The 22,916-nt window shown below is 36.4% G+C and overlaps 1 protein-coding gene across 1 annotated transcript in view; it reads left to right on the forward strand.

The window, feature by feature from the left end:
• Nucleotides 1-22,916, forward strand: part of C5H10orf67 (chromosome 5 C10orf67 homolog) — a 194,214-nt gene that overhangs the window by 103,564 nt on the left and 67,734 nt on the right. Inside the window, exon 9 of the mRNA XM_072825143.1 lies at nt 2,632-2,697. Coding sequence (XP_072681244.1) covers nt 2,632-2,697 — 66 coding nt within the window. The remainder of the gene's footprint in view (nt 1-2,631; nt 2,698-22,916) is intronic.

Consider the following 22,916-nt stretch of genomic DNA (forward strand, 5'->3'; position numbering starts at 1 on the left):
CTTTTTTTTTTAAAGATTTTATTTATTCATGAGAGACACACAGAGAGAGGGTAGGCAGAGGGAGAAGCAGGCTCCTGGCGAGGAGCCCAATGCGGGACTCAATCCCAGGACCCCGGGATCACGACGTGAGCCAAGGGCAGATGCTCAACCACTGAGATACTCAGGCATCCTGCCTTCAATTCTTTTTAGGTTTTTTCCTTCCTGAATTTTCTGCTGTATATGGAAGGACTGCCTGCCGTATCATAGAGTCTTCTACAGCAATGCTCACTTCTGATTCTTCACGTGGTTCTTCATTCCTTCCAAGCAATATCTGTCAATTCTCTGTGACTTCTCTGCTCAATTTTTCCACTTGAATGCTATTCTTGGGAATTCTATTTATTCTTGATCTTCCTTCTTTTCTCTCTAGTTGACCTCAGCCTCTCCCATAACTGGCACACTTGTTTACCAGTGACTTCCAAACTTCCTTTCCTGCTTTATGATTTCTCTGAACACCACGTCTATAGTTTCAATTCTGTTCTCATCCTTAATTTCAATGTCACATGCTCTTTGACAGCCTCATCCATTTCCTATGGTAATTAGAAGCTCCTTCTGTGGCCCTGTATACCTGGGACTATTTGCTCTCTTAAGGTCAGAAACTGTCTTGTTTATCTCTAAATTCTTAGTCATCAGCCCTTAAAAACATTTGCTGAAAAAATGTGCTACCTATTCATCAAATCACTGTCAAAACTTGACCTTATTACCCCTTGAATCTGGACTCTGCTGTGTTTCCCCACTTAAATGAATGACGTTGCCATCGATCCCTAAGAACAGATGAGAAATCCAGGGTCATTCTCTACTCTCTCCTTTATGCCTCGTATCTATTTGGTCGCCCAATCTGTAGGTTTTCCTTCCACAGTGTATTTCAAATCCCCCTTCTCTGTCACAACATTGCTACAGACTTGGTTGGGGCTGTCATCATTTCCATAGATTCTTTTTTTTTTTTTTTTAATTTCCATAGATTCTAACTTCATTTTCCTGTTTCCACCCTCATCCCTTTTCTTTTTTTTTTTCTTTTTTTTTAATTTTTTTTTAAATTTTTATTTATTTGTGATAGTCACAGAGAGAGAGAGAGAATGAGGCAGAGACACAGGCAGAGGGAGAAGCAGGCTCCATGCACCGGGAGCCCGACGTGGGATTCGATCCCGAGTCTCCAGGATCGCACCCTGGGCCAAAGGCAGGCGCCAAACCGCTGCGCCACCCAGGGATCCCCCTCATCCCTTTTCAAATCAAGCTTCCACACTCTGCTGTAGTGTGTCATACCCTAATTGCACGTGCTAAAACCTTCAATGGTTTCCCATTGTCTACAGTATAAAATCAGACCACCTAAAAATACACCAGGGGATTTTCATATGCCAGGAACAGTTAAATTCTCTCTGAATTAATTCTTTAAAATAGATTTTACTATCTTAATTTTACAGAGAAGAAAACTAAGGCTTGAAGCCGACTTAGTTTACCCACACAGCTAATAAGGAGCAGAGCTTCGATTTGAACACACTTATGTTCCTCATTGTATCATCCTGCCTTCCACCCCTGATTGTGGAGAGTGAGGCCTCTCATATTGTCACCCAACCCTCCTCCTTTCCTTTCCTGCCACTGCTGTCTCTCTCCATCCTGGGGTTCCATAGCATCAAGCCCTCCCCAATTCCTCCATGACTTCATACTCCCCTCCAGTTGTTGTGCTATTTTGTTTGCTGTTTCCACTGCCTTTTTCCTTCTCCAACTGGTTGCATTCCCAGTAGCCCTCAAGACCATTGTCAAAATGTACTTCTCCTATTATATCTTATTATAACTATGGTTGCCGGAATTTGTGGCTCTTTATGCTTTTTGGCCACCTGAAAATTTGATTTATTAACATATTTTCTAATGTATTACAGTCATTTTTTCACATTGCTCTCCTACCAGACCTAGATGCTTCAGAGGAAGGGATCTGTTCTACTTCACTTCTGTACCTCTCTAGACTAACAAAATGCCTGGCATCTAAAAGGTGTTCCACACATGTGTATTAAATCATGAATGTACGGACTAATTGAATGGATGTCAAAACCAAGGTTTGAATTTTATCAGTGTATATAACACTGATTATTATTATATATAATACATGAATGGCAAGTAATCATTGAAGATACCAAGGCAAGTCATAGGAGTGCAGGGGCTAGGCAGTGTATGCTTTTTGATGATTGTTTTCAGTTGGCATAGAGTTTGATGTGCATAGAAATACAACACAAAAATCTAAAATAAAAGAATGGGTCTTATAAAGAGGAAAGCAAAAGTGCTCTTCTTGATACACTATACTTGCTTTATTATATATCAACATCACATTTTGTTGGTATAGGGTGAGGAAGATTGTCAATAAATTGGCATTTCCTGTGTATATCTTGCTTGTTGTTCTAGAAAAATACAGTAATATATAATGTATTACTGTTACATGATAATCTACAGATATTTAAATTTTTAAAATCATATTAGGATCTGCTTTTCTCATGTTTAAAATCAAAATATGTGTTGTTCTATTCTACTGAGGAGAAATTTTAGGTATTCTTTTAGGTATTCTGTTCTTTTCTTTAATCAAAATATAATATTCTTCTCTTTTAGCTAATGGATGGTAGAGACAGATTACTATGTGAGCTTGATTATGAAAAATCATTAGTTCAAGAAATGGTAAGGTGATTTATGTTATTTCCTAATAAATTTGAAATCAGGAATTCAATTGAATCATGAATTCTTTATAAACTTTATTTGTAACCATTTTATTGTGAACTATTTCACACTTTGTCAATAATCTAAATACATACAAAATTATTAACTTTTTTTAACTGAAGTATAGTTGACACACAATGTTATAATAGTTTTAAGTGTACAGACAATTCTATACATTAATCTATGTTCAATACAATTTTAAGTGTGGTCACCATACAACATCCTTATAATATTATTGACTATATTCCCCATGCTGTGCTTTGCAACCCCATGACTTACTTATTTTACAACTAAAAGTTTGTACTTCTTAATCCTTTTCAGCTATTTCTATAAACATTTTTAAACGATCCTTTTAAGAAAACAGTTTGATTAGTACTGACACAAATGTAATAAGCTGCTATGTAGATGAGTCTTACATAAGAAATAGTGTTACAATTTAAAGCAGTGCACAAAGTTTTTGAGTTTTATGGAGATTAAAAAAAAACAAATATGAGAGCCCAATATTTTGAAGGATTTGCTATTTTTAGTTACAAATTGCCATAAGTGACAACAAAAAAAGAGCCCAGCTAGATATTTTGGCATTCTGTGTTAGTCTCATAAGAAAACACTGCCTTTTTATGTTCTTTTAGAGAACTTTCCAGACGGCTGCTCTTTTATTTTATCTGTGGACTACCCACCCCCGAGGCCCCGCCACCCCACCCCCCCGCCCAGCTTATGGTGTTGTACTTTGGCTTTCAACTGGTCACCACTAGTATGTCTTTGTTATAGTAAACTGACTGTGTTTATTATAATCAAAAATAAAACACAGCTTGACTTGCGTTCTAAATGTGCTTGAAAAGAATATGATACTGTTTAGAAGAGAAAAGGTTGTTCATAGGAAGTCAACACCACTTCAGATATTGAAACATTCCCTTTTTTACAGCTTGTCACACTTTGTGCCAAGTCATGACCGTTTCCCTAACTCTGTTTTGTTACTCTCGGCACCATGTGTTTTGGGTTTCTTGTCATAGAAATTAATGCAAAACAATGCTCTGAGACTACAATAAAGCCTTCTATGAAACCAACTTGGGAATTCAGGCAAGGAAAAAATTATGGTTAGCTAGTCACAGAAGACATGTGCTAACAAATAACATTATTTTGAATCCCTCACTTTTGGGTACCTGGCCTGTAAAAATCGTCTCCATTATTTGAGTCTATTCGGTCAATTTCTTCTGCCTCCCCCACCCCTTCTGTCATTCCTCCAATGTCTTGGAGTTGCTTCTGAAAACAAACTAAATGTGCACATTGTCATTAAAATTGAAAGTGCTTTTATAGACCGGGAACCAAATGTTATATTGTCAGTTGGTTAGTGGCATTGGGGAAGAAATGAAACTACTTGGTCAGCGAGTTTGTGCTGATACTATGAACTGAACCCATAGTTTTACTTTGCCTCTTTATTTAAACCCTAAGCAGTTAACCGGTGCTATTATATTGCCCACGGGGGAACCAATCACATTTTATTGTGTTGTGTAGAAGTTTGTTTAGTGCTGCACTTGTTGCCAGGCAGCAAGATCTTGCATCACAAACCCGGTCCAGCACAAGAGGCTTGGCATGCTCAGAACTAGTTTGGGGGCTCATGTTCTCAGAAGAGGGAGTCTGCTTAAGGTTCTTCTTCTTCCATGGCATACCTTTGGGCCCAGCAAAGTCTCTGTTTGGTGCCTTCTCCCTCCCACCAAGACATTCTGTTACCAACTTGGTGGGAGGCTGGCTTCATGGCTGTCGGGCTTCCTTTGTTTCTTGCCACAGTATTTTTTTTTCCAGAAATGACGATTTCTGGATTGATGATTGCACCTAGATGAAGAAGTGGGTGATGGTGGAGTCGATGCAGAGTCATTTTGTAGAAATCTAAAAAACTTTCTCACTGAACGGTTTTTGTTCCATGCTTATTTCTGTTTTCCAGTGCAGTCTGTGTTCTGGCCTCTCAAGAACCTAGTCTAAAAAGTCAAAGAGCAGGGCACCTGGGTTGCTCAGTGGTTGAGCATTTGTCTTCAGCTCAGATCCTGATCCCGGGGTCCTGGGATCAAATCTCTCATTGGGCTCCCCATGGGCAGCCTGCTTCTCCCTCTGCCTCTGTCTCTCCCTCTCTCTCTGTCTCTCATGAATAAATAAATAAAATCTTAAAAAAAAAAAAAAGAAAAGTCAAAGAGCTGCACATAAAAAAGGCACTATCAATAAGTGTGGGTAAACAATGACACATGGAGTGTGGGTATCCTTAGACTGGCTTGAGGGGAAGGGTGTAAAATAACTTTGTGTCTTCCCATGATTCCTGTGCATAGTGGTGTTGATTTATCTTTTTTAAAAAATTGAGATATAATTGCCATATTACATTGTATTCATGTTAGGTGTACAACAAAATGATTTGATATATGTGAATATTGTAAAGTGATCAGTACGGTAAATCTCGTTAACATCCATCACCACACACAGTTAGATTTTTTGTTTTCTTGTGACAACAACTTGTAGGATTTGCTCTCCTAGAAATTTTCAGATATATAATACAGTATCGTTAGCTATAGTCACCATATATATTGTGTTCCTAGGACATTTATTATAGGTAGATATTTGCCTGTTGGTATCACCTTCACCCATTTTGCCAACCTCACTCCACTCCCTGCTTCTGGCAATCACCTATCTGTTTCTCTAAGTTCAGTTTTTAGATGTGGATATAAATAATCATTCAGTATCTTCCTCTGACTGATTTCATTTAGTATAATGCTCTCAAGGCCCATCCACATTGTTGCAAATGGTAGGATTTCCTTCTTTTTATGGCTGAATAGTATTCCATTATATATATATATAATTAGTATTATATATTAGTATTAGTACTATATAATATATTAGTATTCCTAATACTTCCTTTTTTTTTCCTAATACTTCCTATTCAGTGATCTGTAGGATACTGCATTATAATTATATAATTATATAATATAATATATATAATTATATTATATAATTAGTATTATATATATCATATATATAATTAGTATTATATATTAGTATTAGTACTATATAATATATTAGTATTCCTATATATATAGTATTCCTATATATATAGTATTCATATATATATATATTCATGCCACATTTTCTTTTTTTTTTTAATTTTTATTTATTTATGATAGTCACACAGAGAGAGAGAGAGAGAGGCAGAGACATAGGCAGAGGGAGAAGCAGGCTCCATGCACCGGGAGCCCGACGTGGGATTCGATCCCGGGTCTCCAGGATCGCGTCCTGGGCCAAAGACAGGCGCCAGACTGCTGCGCCACCCAAGGATCCCCATGCCACATTTTCTTTATCTGTTAATGGATAGTTAGGTTGTTTCCATGTGTTGGCTATTGTGAATTATGTTATTATGTTGCAGTGACCATGGGAGTGCAGATATCTTTTCGAGATAGTGATTTTCCTTCCTTCAGATAAGTACTCAGAAGTAGAATTGCTGGGTCATATGGTAATTCTATTTTTAATCTTTTTGAGGAAACTCCATACTGTTTTCCATAATGGCTGAACCAATTTACATTCCTACCAGTAGGGCACAAGTATTTCCTTTTCTCCACATTTTTGCCAACACTTGTTATCTTTAGTGATAGCCATTCTATCAAGTATGAGGGGATATCTCATTAACAATTTTGGTTTGCATTTCCCTGATGACTAATGATGTTGAATACCTTTACATGTACCTGTTGGCCATTTGAGTATCTTCTTTAGAAAATGTCTACTTAGATCATCTGGACATTTTTTAAAGGATTTTATTTATTTATTTAAGAGACAGAGGGGGAGAGCATGCACACACATGTGTACACATGTGCATGAGTGCAGGAAGAGGCAGAGGGGGAGGGAGAGGAAGAAGCAGACTCTAGGCTGAGCCTGGGAGTTGGAGGCAGGGCTCGAACCCATGACCTCAACAACATGACCTGAGCTGAAACTAGGAGTCGGACACTCAATTGAGCCACCCAGGGCCTCAATCATCTGCCCATTTTTAATTGGTTTATTTGGGTGTTGTTGTTGTTGTTATGGAGTTGTATGAGATCTATGCATATTTTGGATATTAATCCCTTCTCAGATATATGATTTCCTAATATTTTCTACCATTCCACAAGTTGCCTTTTTTGTTTTGATTGTTTTGCTGTGCAGAAGCTCTTTAATATGAAGTGGTCTCTCACTTGTTTATTTTTTATTTTGTTACTTGTGCATTAGGTGTCATATCCAAAAAATCATTGCTGAGACCTATCCCAAGAAGCTTTTCCCCTATGTTTTCTTCTAAGAGTTTTATGGCTTTAGGCCTTACATTTATGTCTGTAATTTATTTTGAGGTACTTTTTGTTAGTGGTATAAGATAGGGGTCTGGTTATATTCTTTAACATGTGAATGTCCAATTTTCCCAGCACCATTTATTGAAGAGACTGTCTTTTCTTCATTGAGTGTCCTTGGCTCCTTTGTCAGATATTAGGTGACTATTTATTCATAGGTTGATTTTTGAACTCTTGACTCTGTTTCATTTGGTCTATGTGTCTGTTCTTACACTAGTACCATAGTGTTTTGATTACTATAGCTTTATAATATAGTTTGAAATCATGATGTGTAATGTCACCAGATTTGTTCTTCTTTCTCAGGTTTGCTTGAGTTTTGGGGAATCTTTTGCAGTTCTGTATAAGTTTTAGGATTATTTTTTCTACCCTTAGTTAAAAGCACAATCTGTAAAAAGTGGTATCTTAATAGAGATTGCATTGGCTTTGGGTAGTAGAGCCCTTTGAGCAATATTAATTCTTCCAGCCTATGAACATGAGAGATCTTTCCATTCATTTGTGTCTTCTTCACTTTCTTTCATCAATGTCTTGTAGTCTTCAATGTACAGATCATTCACCTCTTTGGTTAAATTTATTCTGAAATGTTTTCATGTTTTGATTCTATTGTATATGGGATCATTTTCTTTATTTTCTTTCAGACGGTTTGTTGTTAGGGTATAGAAAATGCTACTGAGTTTTATGTGTGGATTTTTGTATCCTTCGCTTTCATATATCTTGAAGCTAACAACAACAACAAAAATGTCCTCATCAGAAAAGTACTATCACTGAACTCTTAATTTTAACTAATTATTCATCTGTTTCATCCCAGTGTATTTGGTTCTTAGGGATAATCTAGAGTTAAGATGGAAACGAGCTACGAAAGTTGTTGTAGCTCCTCGTTCTGGGGGCATAGCACTGAGCCACCACTGTAGCTGGCCTTGATCCTATAACTGGGTTCCCTGTTGCCTGAGTTCCCTCTGAGTCAGGCCTATTCCGGGTAATGTGGCAGGTTTGGCCATTCAACTAGGAAACCAGCATTTTGGTGACCCAGACATCTACTATAATAAAATGTATGACTGAATTTATGTGACTAGGCCTGTGTATTTGATAAGATTTAGGTTATTATATCACTTCTCATTGGTACTATCACTGTTCTCTATATATTATTTTTTAATTAATTTTTTTTAGAGAGAGAGAGAGTGAGCATGCAAGTGGGGATGGGGGCAAAAGGAGAGGGAGAGAGCGATCGTAATCAGGCTCCACATCCAACAGGATGCCCCACAGGGGGCTCGATCTTGCAACCCCGAGATCATGATCTGAGCTGAAGTCAAGAGTTAGATGCCCAATTGACTGAACCACCCAGGTTCCCCTCATTGGTACTATCACTGTTCTGACGATGGTGTTCCACAAGCAGAACCTAGGGTTTGCCAACAGTTACTGCCATAGGACTGAGAACCACTTTGAAATCTGGGGGATGCTTTCAGTGATCTGTAGGATACTGCATTTACATTATAGCTCTGGGAATAGTGGCGATAATGAAGCATGCTATGAGAAGTGTCTCAATGTAACTGCATCCCCATATACTTAGCAGACTGCAGAGCAAATTTTACTATCCTTGTGGTCCCTGTTTCACTGTCAGTGAGTTCCCACCCACCAGTCAGAAAATGTGCTTGCTCTACACAGTCCTGGACATCTGGTAGTCCTGCTCAGCCTTCTTAATCTACTTTACCTCTAGTCACAGAGGCAGAGGATAAACCTTGTGAAAGGAAAAGTTCTCTTGAGCCAATATTGTTCCAAACCCATCACAGTGAAGCCCTCAGACCCTTGCAGTGATTCATGCCCGATGAAATCAGCAGACATATTTGTCTATCTATAACCAAGAGGTTTATTACAAAATGTCTCAGAGTACTATTTCTTCTAGGTGGTTCCCTCTTCCTAAATTACCCTCTCTTGGTTAGCTTCTGCTCATCCTTCAGGTCAGATGTCAGATAAGGCCTCTGGGAACCCTTCCTCCTTACTCCCCTAGCCCGGACCATGTGCCCACCCCCAGGTTTATATGGCACACAGACTCCCTCTCAGCTCTACTCACGCTCTGTAGAGATGGCCTGTTGACTTATCTCTACTTTCATCTGGTGAACTAGTTGAGATCAGGAAATCCACCTTGTTCACAGTTGTGCCCCCAAAACCTACTCTGGTGGCTGCTACAGAGTAGATACTCAAATATTTATTATGAGTAAACAAAGGAATGAATTTTAAAAATGATTAGTTGAAAATGACTTAACCCACACTATGTCATGAATTACATAGATTTTAATAAACAGGTAACACTGTTAATATACATATGTGACACAGCTACGTGATATATGAACTAACTACAATGTACTTTCCAGTATTAATTTATAGGTTTCTTCCAGTGTTTCTCAAATTTTTTGGTCTCAGGATCCTTTTGGATTCTTCTCCTCTAAGGAGATTTGGTTTAGATTGGTTTTATGGGCTAATATTTACTACATGTGAAATTAAAACATTATTTATTGGTTCATTTAAAAATAACAATAATAGTCTCTCACATATGCTGAAATAAATAGCATATTACCTATGAATATAATTTCTAAAACAAAAAAAGCTTAGTAAGAGTGGCATCGCCTTACAATTTTGTAAATTTCCTTAATATCTGGCTGACTAGAAGTGTCCTTTTATCTGCTTCTGCATTCATTCTATCAGGGTAAGTATCATGGAGCCTCTGAAAACTCCACTATGTACTGCCGAGACCATGAGATGAAAAAAGGTGATTATTGTCTTAGTACTGTTATAATAATGACATTGTAAAAGCCATAAAGATTTTGGGAACCCCATGGACCCTTGGACCATACATTGAGATCTGCTACCCTCTTTAATAAAGAAAAACTCTTAGCCAGGTGTGTTTAAGAAAAATATCTTTGTTTTGTTCTAGTGCTGATTCTCTTTCCTTTGTTTTTGTTTCACTGATTCTCTCCCTTGACACCACGCTGTCAGAATATACACTAATACTTTGCAATGAACATAAGCCATTAATACTGAGTTCAGGCAGCAGAAAGCCCCAAATTTCTATTCTAGGAGATTGTCATTTATCTGTCACATAGTAGTAGTTGCAGCAAATGTTTACTATGGGTAATACCCAGTGTTGTGCTGTGCTATGGTAATCCTAGATGTTGTGTGAAGATCAGAGCCATAAATACCCCTAGCATACATGGTATATGTAGAAAATTCAGTAAGAACAATTTACAAGAAGAAAATAAACAGAGAGGACACTCTCCCTTGATTTTTTAGGACTCCACCACAAGGTGATTATGGGGTAGGCCAGCAGGATGAATCACAGAAAGTGCTGTAGGAGAAGAACTCCACCACTGTACCACTCTATACATTTATTGGGGAAATTAGAAAGGGTACCAGGACCATCTAGTGCATGTTTGCTCAAGTGGGAGCTTCTTGGCCAAGGAAATGCCCTATTAAGATCACCCAGACTTGAGCTCAGGGAAGTGGCACCAATGCCATTGGTATTAAGTCCCCCAGAGAACTTATTCCATTCCAACTGAGCCATCTTACTGGTCAATTAAGGTGGAAGACAGGTAAGGAGCTGCTGGGCCATAGGATTATCTGTTCGCACTGGAAAGTGTGGTGGTTCCTTTCCTCCTCCAAGAAAAGAGGGGTGGGTTATTCACACCTTCACTTGGTGATGAAAGCAGAGTCATAGTTGAGAGGGTGACCAGCTCATCCTGGTCTAACCAGAACTTCTCCAGGCTTTACACAGAGAGTCATATCTAGAAACCCCCAGTCAGGCAAACCGGGACATTTGGTCTGCCTGATAGCTAGAAACCCGAAAGCTCCTCCTGAGAGCAGACATGATTCTGTGTATCCAATGTATTAAGAGGATTCTGAGGGAAAATTCAACTCCTGTCATGTTTCATGGGGAAAGACTGAAGCCTAAGATCAGGAATGAGACAAGAATTTCTGCTCTTGGGATCCCTGGGTGGCGCAGTGGTTTAGCGCCTGCCTTTGACCCAGGGCGCGATCCTGGAGACGCGGGATCGGATCCCATGTCGGGCTACTGGTGCACGGAGCCTGCTTCTCTCTCTGCCTGTGTCTCTGCCTCTCTCTGTCTCTCTCTATCTCTCTGTGTGACTATCATAAATAAATAAAATTTAAAAAAAAAGAATTTCTGCTCTTATCATCTCCATTCAACATTGTATTTTAGGTCTTAACCAGTATAATAAGGCAAGAAAAGAGATAAAAGGCATCCAGATTGGAAAGAAAGAAGTAGGACTATTTTTATTCTCATATGACATGATCATCTGTATAGGAAATCCTAAACACTCTACAAAAAAGCCACTAGAATTAATAAATGAATTTACCAAGTTCAGAAAGATCAAGATACAAAAATAATATATTTCTGTACACAAGCAATCAATAAAAAATGGAAAAAATAAAACATCACTTATAATAGCATAAAATATGAAATGCTTATGGATAAAATTGACAAAATATGTACAAAACCATACAAAACACTCCTGAGAGAAATTAAAGACTTAAAAAGATGGAGAAACATACCATGTTTATGATTTAGACAATATAAACTGTCAGTTATCTCCAGGTTGATTTATAGATTCAACACAATCTCAATCAAAATCCTAGAAGACTTTTTTTTTAACCAACAAGCTCCTCTAAAATTTATATGGAAACTTATGGATCATGAATAGCTGAAATAATTCTGAAAAAGAACAAAGCTGAAGGATTCACACAACCTGCTTTCAAGACTTACTGTAAAGGCACAGTAGACAAGGTATAATGATACTGATATAAGGATAAACATAGTTTGATGAAATAAAGACCCCAGAAAAAAACCTACTGGGTCATATATGATAAATTTATTTCAGACAAAGGTGCCCAACCAATTCAAGCAGGAAAGTATGATCTTTTCAACAAAGGGTGCTGGAACACTTGGATAGCTCTAAGAAAAAACAAACCTCAACTCAACCTCACACCTCAGATAAAAATTGACTCAAATGGACCATAAACCTAAATGTAATAGCTAAAACCTCAGAATTTCTAGAATAAGGTACAGGAGAGGATTTTGTATATGGGAAAAATGTAAAATGTTGGAGCCAGAGGGCAGATAGATGTAGAAAAAACACATGAGAAACTCCAATATATATTTATGATGAAAACTCTTAGCAAACTGGGAATAGGAAGGTTAAGAGGAAGTCTGAATATAATTTTTTAAGTACATAAAGTAGAATGAAAAATAAAACATATCAAATATATGATTTAGAGCTGAAGCAGTGCTAAGAAGGAACTATAGCTCTAAATGCTTACAGTAGAGAGAGTCTCAAATCAATAATTGAAATTTCTACCTCAAGAAATTAGAAACAAAAGAGCAAAATAAACCCAAATCAACATAAGGGAAGGAAATAATGATAATAGCAGAAATAAATAGAATTGAAAAATAGGCAAACAGAGGAAATCAACAAAAATAAATCAATAAAATCAATAAAATTGATAAATATCTAGCATGACTATTAAATATGGAAAGAGATGGGCAAAAGACACAAATCTCCAACTTTAACAATAAAATAGGATATCATTATACAAATTGTCACAAAGGATAATTGGGGGCTGAATGCCCAGGTGGCTCAGCGGTTTAGCGCCACCTTCAGCCCAGGGCATGATCCTGGAGACCCGAGATCGAGTCCCACCTTGGGCCCCTGCATGGAGCCTTCTCTTCCCTCTGCCTGTGTTTCTGCCTCTGTGTGTGTGTGTGTGTGTGTGTGTGTGTGTGTGTGTGTGTGTGTCTCATAAATAAATAAATAAAATATTTTAAAAAATAAAGGATAATTGGGTAACCTACAAAAACTTTATGTTCATGAGTTTCAAAACTTAGGAAACAAATGGAGCAATTCCTCAAAAACCAATGACTACCAAAATTCAATTAATATGACATAAATAATCTTAAAAGTCATACGTCCATAAAAATTGAATGTATAATTTAAAAGCTCCTGAAAAAAAGAATTTCCAGAATGTCTGGATAGTTTCAATAAAGAATCTTACCAGACAGTAAAGAATTAACACTAGTTTTATACGATATATTTCAGAAAATTCAAAGAGGCAGAATCATTTCTCAGTGCATCATATGAGGCTAGTATAATACTGAAACCAGAAAAAGACCGTATGCAAAAAAAGGAAAAGTATAGGGCAATATCTTTAATGAATTCTGGTGCAAAAATACTCAACAAATATTGGCAAATTGAAGCCTACTATGTATAAAAAATTATACATTATGACCAACTGAGATTTATTCATGATACAAAACCCTAGTTCAGCATTTGAAAATAAATCAATAAAATCCATAAAGACATAGCACAAGATCATGTCAACTGATGGAGAAAAATCACTTGAAAAAAAATCCAACACCCATTCATGAAAAAAGCTCTTAGCAATCTAGGAAAAGAAGGAACTTCCTCAAATTGATGAAGAACATGTGCCAAAAAATAGTCCTATATCTTTCATCAGGCTCAATGATAAAAGACTGAATATTTTCTTTCTAAAAATCAATTGCCTTTCTATATGTCAGGAAAGAACATATGGAAACAAAAATTAAAAACACAGTGTAATTTGTACTTGCTCCAAAGAAAACATAAATAGATATAAATCTAACCAAACATATGTAGGTTCTGTATGCTGATAATTAGAAAATGCTTATGAAAGAAATCAAAGACTCAAATAAATGAAAAGACTTACTGCGTTCATGAATTGGACAACTCAAGGTAGTAAAGATGTCAGTTCTTCCACAAGTTGAGATCTAGTTTAATGCATTTCTATCAAAATCCCAGCTAGGTTTTTTGTTTTGTTTTGTTTTGCTTTGTTTTGCTGACATAAACAATTTTATTCTAAAGGTAAGGGCCTAGAAGAGCTAAACCAATCTTGAAAAGATGAATAAATTAGAAGAACTCACTTTACCTGATATAAGATTTATCATCAGTAATCAAAGAACTGTGGTATTTGTAGAGGACTAGACCCATAAGTCAATGGAACAGAACAGTGAACCCAGAAGTAGATCCACACAAATATGTTCAACTGATTTTTTTTTTTTTGACATAAGTGTAGAAGCAGTTTACTGGAGGAAGGATAGCCTTTTCAGAATTTGGTGCAGGAGCAATTGGACATCTGCAGCCCCCAAAATGAACCTCATGTAAACCTTATACCTAACACAAAGAGTAATTCAAAATGGATTATAGACTTAAATGTAAAATATAAAACCATAAACATTTGGGGAGAAAAAGAGAAAATCTTTGGTGTGTAGGGTTAGGCAAAGAGTTCTTAGACTTGATACCAAAAGCACAGTTCATAAAAGGAAAGATTGATAGATTGGACCCTGTCCCCTCTTAATATACATGGGCTGGTATAAGAAAACACCACAGATTGGACGGCTTAAACAACAAACACTTATTTCTTGCAGTTCTGGATGCTGGGAAGTTCAAGATCAAGAGGCCAGCAGCAGATTGGGTGTTTAGTGAGAGCCTGCTTCCTGGATTGCAGACTGCTCTTTTCTCCCAGTGTGCTCACTTGGCTTTTCTTCAGTGGGTGTACATCAAGTGCTGGGTAGGTGGGGGAAGAGGAGGAGACAGACAGCACTCTAGCTCACTCTCTTCCTCTTCTTATGAGGGGATCAATCCCATCATGGGAGTCTAATACTCTTATGACCTAATCTAAATTTAATTGCTTCCCAAAGGCTCCACCTTCTTATATCATCAATTGGGGATTCATCACATGGATTTTGCAGGGACACAAGGATTCAGTCCATAGCAGATCTTATTAAAATTAAAAGCTTTTCTCCATGAAAGCACACATGAAGCGGATGAAAGATAACTGACAGATGTAGAGAAAAGTTTCGTGAACCATGTATCTAACAAAGGACTAACATCCAAGTAAATAAAGACCTTTCAAAACTCAGCAGTAGAAAAAAAAATCCAACTAGAAAAAGAGCAAAAGACATGACCAGACATATTATTGAAGAGGCACATGAAAAAATGCTCCCCATGAGGGAAATGCAAAAGAAAACCACACTGAGATAATCACTACAGATCTATCAGACTGATTACATATTTTTAAAAGATTTAAAAATTTTATTTATTCGTGAGAGACACAGAGAGAGGCAGAAACATAGGCAGACAGAAAGCAGGCTCCCTGTGGGGATCCTGATGCAGGACTTGATCCCAGGACCCCAGGATCACGACCTGAGCCAAAGGCAGATGCTCAACCACTGAGCAACCCAAGCACCCCCAGACTGATTAAGATTTTTTTTTTTTAAGATTTTTTAAAAAGTGGTGACAACACTAAATCCTGACAAGGATGGAGAGAAACTGAATAACTAGGAGACCAGTTTGACAATTTCTTTAAAAAGTAAACCCGCAATTACAATATAACTCAGCAACTGCACTCTTATGCATTTTCCCAGAGAAATAAAAACATATTCACAAACCAAAATGCTATACTCAAATGTTCAAAACAGCTTTATTCGTAATAGTCAAAATCTGGAAGCAACCCATATGTCCTTAAACATATGAATGGTTAAACATGAGATAACCATACCTCAGAATATTATTTAGCAACAAAAAGGAATAAACTAAAGATACAGGAACAACTTGGATGAATCTCCAGGGAATTATGCTGAATGAAAAAACCAGTCCCAAAAGGCTACACATTGTATGATTCATTTATATGCCACTCCTTTGAAAATTCCAGTATAGTTAACATACACTATTATATTAGCTTCAGGAGTGCAATATAGTTATACAATACTTTTGAGACGATGAAGTGTTAGAAATGGAGAACAAATTAGGGGTTGCCAGGATTAACGATGGGGAGAGGGGCACAGTATGGGAGTGGGGTGTGTTACAAAAGGGCAACACGGGATCTGTGTGTTGATTCTGTGGCTTGACAGGTGCTGAACTAGTATGAAGTGAAATACACACATACAAATGCCTGCTAGGGAAATCTGAATAATATTACTGGGTTGTATCAACGTCAAGGTCCTGGTTGTGATATTGTACTATAGTTTTCCAAGTTGTTAACATTAGGGGAAAGGAAGTACAGAGTATTACAGGTTCTTGGTATAGTATTCCTTATCATTGCATGTGAACCTACAATTATTTCAAAATAAAAGTACATTTTAAAATATTGAGGGTTTTTTTTATTAGCGAATAAGTGCAGAGAAACTAGATATAACTAGAAAGTTTCTTCCAAACTAAACATACAATTACAATAGAGAAAATTTATCTTGGATACCAGTCTTGCCAGATATACATTTTATAAATATTTTTCCTCGGTTATACCTTTTCTGTTCATTTGCTTGACAATGTATTTTGATGGGAAAATATATCTTTATCTTAAAGCCTAATTTATCAGCTACTCTCCTTTATGGATATTGCTTTATGTATGCTTAGAAACCCTTGCCTTACCCTGAAGTCAAGAAGATATTCTTTTATATTTTCTTCTAAAAAAAAAACCAAAACAACTTATCTTTAGGTGTATAATATATATATACATAACATATATAAATGCATATATATATAAAAGATTTATTTATTTATTTATTTATTTATTTATTTATTTATTTATTTATTTGAAAGAGAAAGAGAGCAAGCAAATGGGGATAGGGGCAGAGGGAGAGGGAAAGAGAATTTCAAGCAGACTCCTGCTGAGCAAGGAACCAGAGGCAGGGCTGGATCCCAGGGCCCTGAGATCATCACCTGATCCTAAATCAAGAGTTGGCCACTTAATCAACTGAGCCACCCACCCATTATGTTGATTGCTTTGGAAACTTTGTTGAAAATCAGCCAGGTATAGTTTGGGGTTCTCTATTCTGTTGTAATGAATTGTTAACCCTTAAGCTAGTACTACACTACGTTAATTTCTGTGGCTTTATACTGGGTCTTGAAAACAAGTAACAGTAAGTCCTCCAACTTTGTTCTTTTCAAAGTCATTTTGAATATTCTAGATGCTCTATATTTCCATATAGATTTGAGAGACAACTTGTCCATTTTTACAAAAAAAAAACTGTTTCATGATTAGGATTGTGATAAAAATGTACAGATACACTCCAGGAGATTGACATACGAACACTTTACTAGACTGAATCATACAACCCATAAGCATTGTATACATCTCTATTTATTTAGGTCTTCTTTAATTTTTGTTGCCAATATGTTTTCATTTTCAGTGGAGGTTTTTGCACATCTTTTGTTAAATTTATTCCTAAATATTTTACCTTTTTTGATGCATTTAGAAGTGGAATTGTTTTATTTCCTTTTTTTTAAGATTTTATTTATTTATTCATGAGAGACACAAGGAGAGAGAGAGAGAGAGAGGCACAGGCACAGGCACAGGCACAGGCAGAGGGAGAAGCAGGCTCCATGCAGGGAGCCCGACACAGGACTGGATCCCAAGTCTCCAGGATCATACCCTAAACTGCTGCGCCACCGGGGCTGCCCTTAAGTTTTATTTCCAATTGTTTGGTACTGGTATATAAAAAATACAATCAGGGATCCCTGGGTGGCTCAGCGGTTTAGTGCCTGCCTTTGGCCCAGGGCGTGGTCCTGGAGTCCCGGGGTAGAGTCCCACGTCGGACTCCCTGCACGGAGCCTGCCTCTCTCTCTGCCTGTTTCTGCCTCTCTCCCCCTGTGCCTCTCATGAATAAGTAAATAAAATCTTTTTTAAAAAAATAAAAATACAATAAATTTTATTGTAACTTTGTATTCTTCAACATGCTAGATTCACCTAATAGAGTAATTTCATAGATTCCTTAAAATGTAAACAACATGTAGATTCTTGATATGTTAAGCAATCAGGTCTTCTGTAAATAGAGATAATTTTACTTATTTGTTTCTAAGCTTTGTACCTTTTATTTCTTTTCCTTTTTTTTTTTTTAAGATTTTATTTACCTGAAAAAAAAAAAAAGAATTTATTTACCTGAGAGAAAGAGCACGAATGGGGGGGGAGGGGCAGAGAGAGAGGAACCAGCAGACTCCCTGCTGAGCAGGCAGCCCAATGTGGGGTTCAATTCTAGGACCCTGGAATTATAACCCGAGCCAAAGGCAGGCACTTAACCAACCCAGCCATCCAGGCACTTCTCTTTTTAGTGTTTATAACAATATTTAGGACCTGCAATACACTGTTAGATAACAGTGGTGAGAAGAAGCATTCTTGTCACCTTCTCCGCCTCAGAGCGGGGCAAACTTTATTACGTTATCATTAAGTGTGATTTGGCTATAGATTTTTCATGGCAGTCATTTATCAGGGTTAGAAGATTTCCTTTTATTCCTACTTTCTGAGAGTTCCTTTTGTGAATGACTGTTGAATTTTATCAAATGTGTTTTTTTCTGCAGCTATTGAAATGGCTATATATTTTTTCCTTTATCCTGTAATATGGTGAAATACTTTGGTTTGTGAATATTGAAGCAATTTTGCATTTCTGAGGTGAACCCCTCTATTGTGACCTTTCTTACATTTTATATGTTATTGCACTCAATTTACTAGTAGTATGTTGAGGACTTTTGAATCTATGTTCATAAGAGACATTGATCTCTACATTTTCTTTCTTTGTGTATATGCATGTTTTTTGGGTTTTAGTGTTAGAGTTATGTTGGCTTCATAAAATGACTTGAGAAATATGTCTTCTCTATCTTCTGAAAACAATTTTAGTGGTGTTAGTGAAAAGATTTCTGTTATTTCTTTTAAAATGTTTGATAGACTTCACCAATGAAAGCACCTGCACCTAGAGTTTTCTTTATGCGAAAGTTTTTGATAACGGATTTGTTTTCTTTAATAGCTATAGAGCTATTCACATTTTCTATTTCATTTTGTGTTTTGTTAAGTTGTATTATTCAATTTTTTCACTTTATTTAATTATGTATTTGTCAGTATGAGGTTTTCCATAACACTCTCTTATAATCCTTATAGTATCTATAGGATCTGAAATAATGAATCATCTTTTATTACAGTTTTAGTAAATTATGTTCTCGATCAATCTAGTTGAGGTTTTATTAATTTTGCTGATCTTTTCAAGACATTAGTTTTGGGTCTATTTTTTTCTTTTTTATTTAATTGATATATGCTCTGATCTCTGTCCTTTTCTCCCCTCTATTTACCTTTTGCTTACTCTGTATTCTTTTTTTTTTTTTTTTTTTTTTAACCTTCTTAGGATGGAACTTGAGATCATTGATCTCAGGCTTTTTATTATTTGTATTTGGGCATTTAAAGCTATTAATCTCCCTCTAAGCAGCACCATGCACGTTTTGATATCCTATATTTTCATTCAGTTTGGAGCATTGTCTAATTTCTGATTTCTCTTGTGTTTTAGAATTCTGTTGTTTAATTTATAAATTTAGTGATTTTCCTACAAATATTTATGTTATTCATTTCTAGTTTAATTCCACTGTAATCAAAGAACATCCTCTGTACGATTTAAATTTTTATTCATTTGTTGGCAGTTATTGCATGGCCAAAAAGCATATAGTGTATCATGTATCATTTACTGTACTATATCTGCTTGAAAATAATTTATATTCTGCAGTTATCAATTAAATCAAGGTAGTAATAGTGTTTTTTATTTTTATTTATTTTTTTAATTTTTAAAAAAGATTTTATTTATTTATTCATGAGAGACACAGAGAGAGAGAGAGAGAGGCAGAGACACAGGCAGAGGGAGAAGCTGGCTCCATGCAGGGAGCCCAACGCGGGACTCGATCCCAGGTCTACAGGATCACACCCTGGACTGAAGGCGGCACTAAACCGCTGAGCCACCCGGGTTGCCCGTAATAGTGTTTTTTAGGTCATCTATATGTCTTTAACTTTTTTGTTTAGTTCTTTCAGTTGCTGAGAGAGCGGTCTTATATGGCTATATAATTTTGAAAAATTTTTTTACTTTATGTGCTTTAAAGCTCTGCTATTAGGTCCATTTGCATTTATAATTATTATGTATTCTCATAAATTGATCCTTTTATCATTATAAAATGTCCCACTCTATCTCTAGTGATTCTCTAATCCTGAAATCTACTATACATGTTAGGTATAAATGTAGTACCTCCAGCCTTCTTATGTTTGCATTGCATTTTTTCAATACATATATTTTCAGCCTCTCTGTGTATTTATAGTTAAAGTGCTTGTGTTATAGACAGTAAAAATTGAGTGTTTCTTTTTTATACATTCTGCCTATTTCTGCATTTTAACTAGACTGTTCAGTCTATCAACACTCAATGTTATTATTGATAGAATTAGCTTTAAGTGTACCATTTTATTATTTGCTTTTTGTGTGTCCTATCTGGATTTTTTCATTGTTGTCTTTCCTCTGTTGTTGTTGTTGTTATTGTTCTTCTTCTTCTTGCTGTCCCTTTAATATATAGTAGAATTCCAATTTAATTTATTATCATTTTGGCTTTTTTGCCTATCTCTTAGTGGTGGCTCTAGCAATTACAATTTACATCCATAACCTTTTACAGTTTACTTAAGGTTAATTTAGGGCAGTTTCATGTAAAATATAGAAATATTGTTTTATGTATTGTATTTATGTCTACGATTTTTGCTTTAAGCAGTTATATGTATTTGAAAGATTAAGACAAAATAGTCTTACATATTGACCATTTCTGATGTTCTGAATTCCTTCTTAAAGATTGGATGTTCTCCCTGGGATCATTTTTCTTCAGTGTGAGGAGCTTCCTTTAATGTTTATCCTGGTGACACAATCCTTCTATTTTTCCTTTACCTGAAAGTATCTTTCTCTTACCTTCAATCTTGAAAGATATTTTCTGTCAGTACAAATCCGAGTTAACAGTTTTTTACTTTTTTCCATTCCTTCAGCACTTAAGAGACTTCATTCCACTACTTTTGAGCTACCTATCTCACTGTCAGTCCACATTAATAGTCTTTTCACGTGAGCATGGATCAGCAACACACATTTGTATGTTGAGCATTTGGGGGATTTTACAGGCATTATGAACATTATGTGTCATTTTTAAAAATCAGGCAGTTAGGGACACCTAAGTGGCTCAGTAGGTTAAATATCTGACTTTTGATCTCAGCTCAAGTAGTGATCTCAGGGTCGTGAGTTCAAGCCCTGCATTGAGCTTCAGGTTGGGTATGGAGCCTACTTAAAAAAAAAAAAATCACTTAACTTGATTCAGACTGCAAGCTCTGCCTCACATGTGGTGGGTGGGAGCTCAAATTTCAGTTCAATCTTTGAGCATTAGCTTTACTGCCAAGCGTGATTCCGGCATCTGCTAAGGATTTGGGCAAAATTTATGCACAAAGTTGAAGGCTCCACAGTCTGGCTTTCTTTGGGATTTCCTTGCCTTGGGACTTTCACTAGCTATGGTTGCCCTAACAGTGTCTTCAGCAATCCTGAAAGGCTTCAAGTTTTCCATCATAGTTTCAGTTGCTCCACCCAGACAGATTGAGCATTGCTATTAAGTTAAAAGCCATTGTCTTCACGTAATTTAAAAACATTTTTTTTCCAGAAGTTAAAAAAAAAAGTCTAGCTGTCATCTGTGGGAGGGTTGGCTTCATAGCAGTTACTTAGCTGTGACCAGAAATATAATTCCCCCCAAATTATGACTTCATAATGTAAATATTATCATATCACAAACACATCCCTCTCACACACTTAAAATTTGTCATTGGTGTCCCACTGCATTTAAAACAAATCCAAGCTTTGTACATTCTCCTTGTTTTTAGCTCACCTGCCCAGTTCTTCCTTAATGCAATGCTTCATGGACTTCAGTTACTATTCTCCTAGACCTCAAGATTTCATGAGGCAGAACTGCCTTCTGTTGAATTCTGCTCTATCTGTAGGTGAGAGAAAAATTTTTAAATAGTCATGCCAGTGAGATTAATGATTAGAGGTGTATCTCACCATTGTTTAATTTCATAAGGTTATCCAGAATTAGAATAACTGGCAATAGTCATAGATTCATATGATGAAAACAGCTTAATATTATTGACGTGTGCACAAGATGGATGAATCTTAAGGACATTATATGAAGTGAAGTAAGTTGGAGAAAGACAAATACAGTATAATCTCACTTATATCTTGAATCTGAAAAAAAAGAAAAAACAGAAAAATGAACTTAGAGAGTGAATTGATGGTTGCCAGAGGTGGGTTGGGAAGTGGGTGAAATGGCTGAAGGTGATCAAAAGATACAAATTTCCAGTTATAAAATAAATAGTCATGGGGATGTAATGTACAACACAGTGACCATATTTAATAATACTGTATTATAGATTTGAAAATTGCTAAGAGAATAAATCTTGCTAAGAGTTCCCATCACAAAAAAAAAAAAACTGTATTTATGGTGGTGGATGTTAACTAGATTTATTGTGGCCATCATTTTGCAACATATACAAATTTAGAACTATTATGTTGTAGACCTAAAACTAATATAATGTTATATATTGATTATATCTCAATTATATAGATATCATCAAAAGCCTCTTATGGGGTTAGGAAGGGAAAAAAGCCTTTCATGTCTGAAAACTAGGATTGACTCTTTATTTTATTTTATTTTAATTTACTTATTTATTTATTTATTTTTATTTTATTTTTATTTATGATAGTCACAGAGAGAGAGAGAGAGAGAGAGAGAGGCAGAGACATAGGCAGAGAGAGAAGCAGGCTCCGTGCACCGGGAGCCCGACGTGGGATTTGATCCCGGGTCTCCAGGATTGTGCCCTGGGCCAAAGGCAGGCACCAAACCGCTGCGCCACCCAGGGATCCCTAGGATTGACTCTTTAAATCAAAATTTCATCATTATGCTATTGAAGTCTGGCTATTGA

Source organism: Canis lupus, chromosome 5, assembly GCF_048164855.1.
Source record: "Canis lupus baileyi chromosome 5, mCanLup2.hap1, whole genome shotgun sequence".
Taxonomy (NCBI): Eukaryota; Metazoa; Chordata; class Mammalia; order Carnivora; family Canidae; genus Canis; species Canis lupus.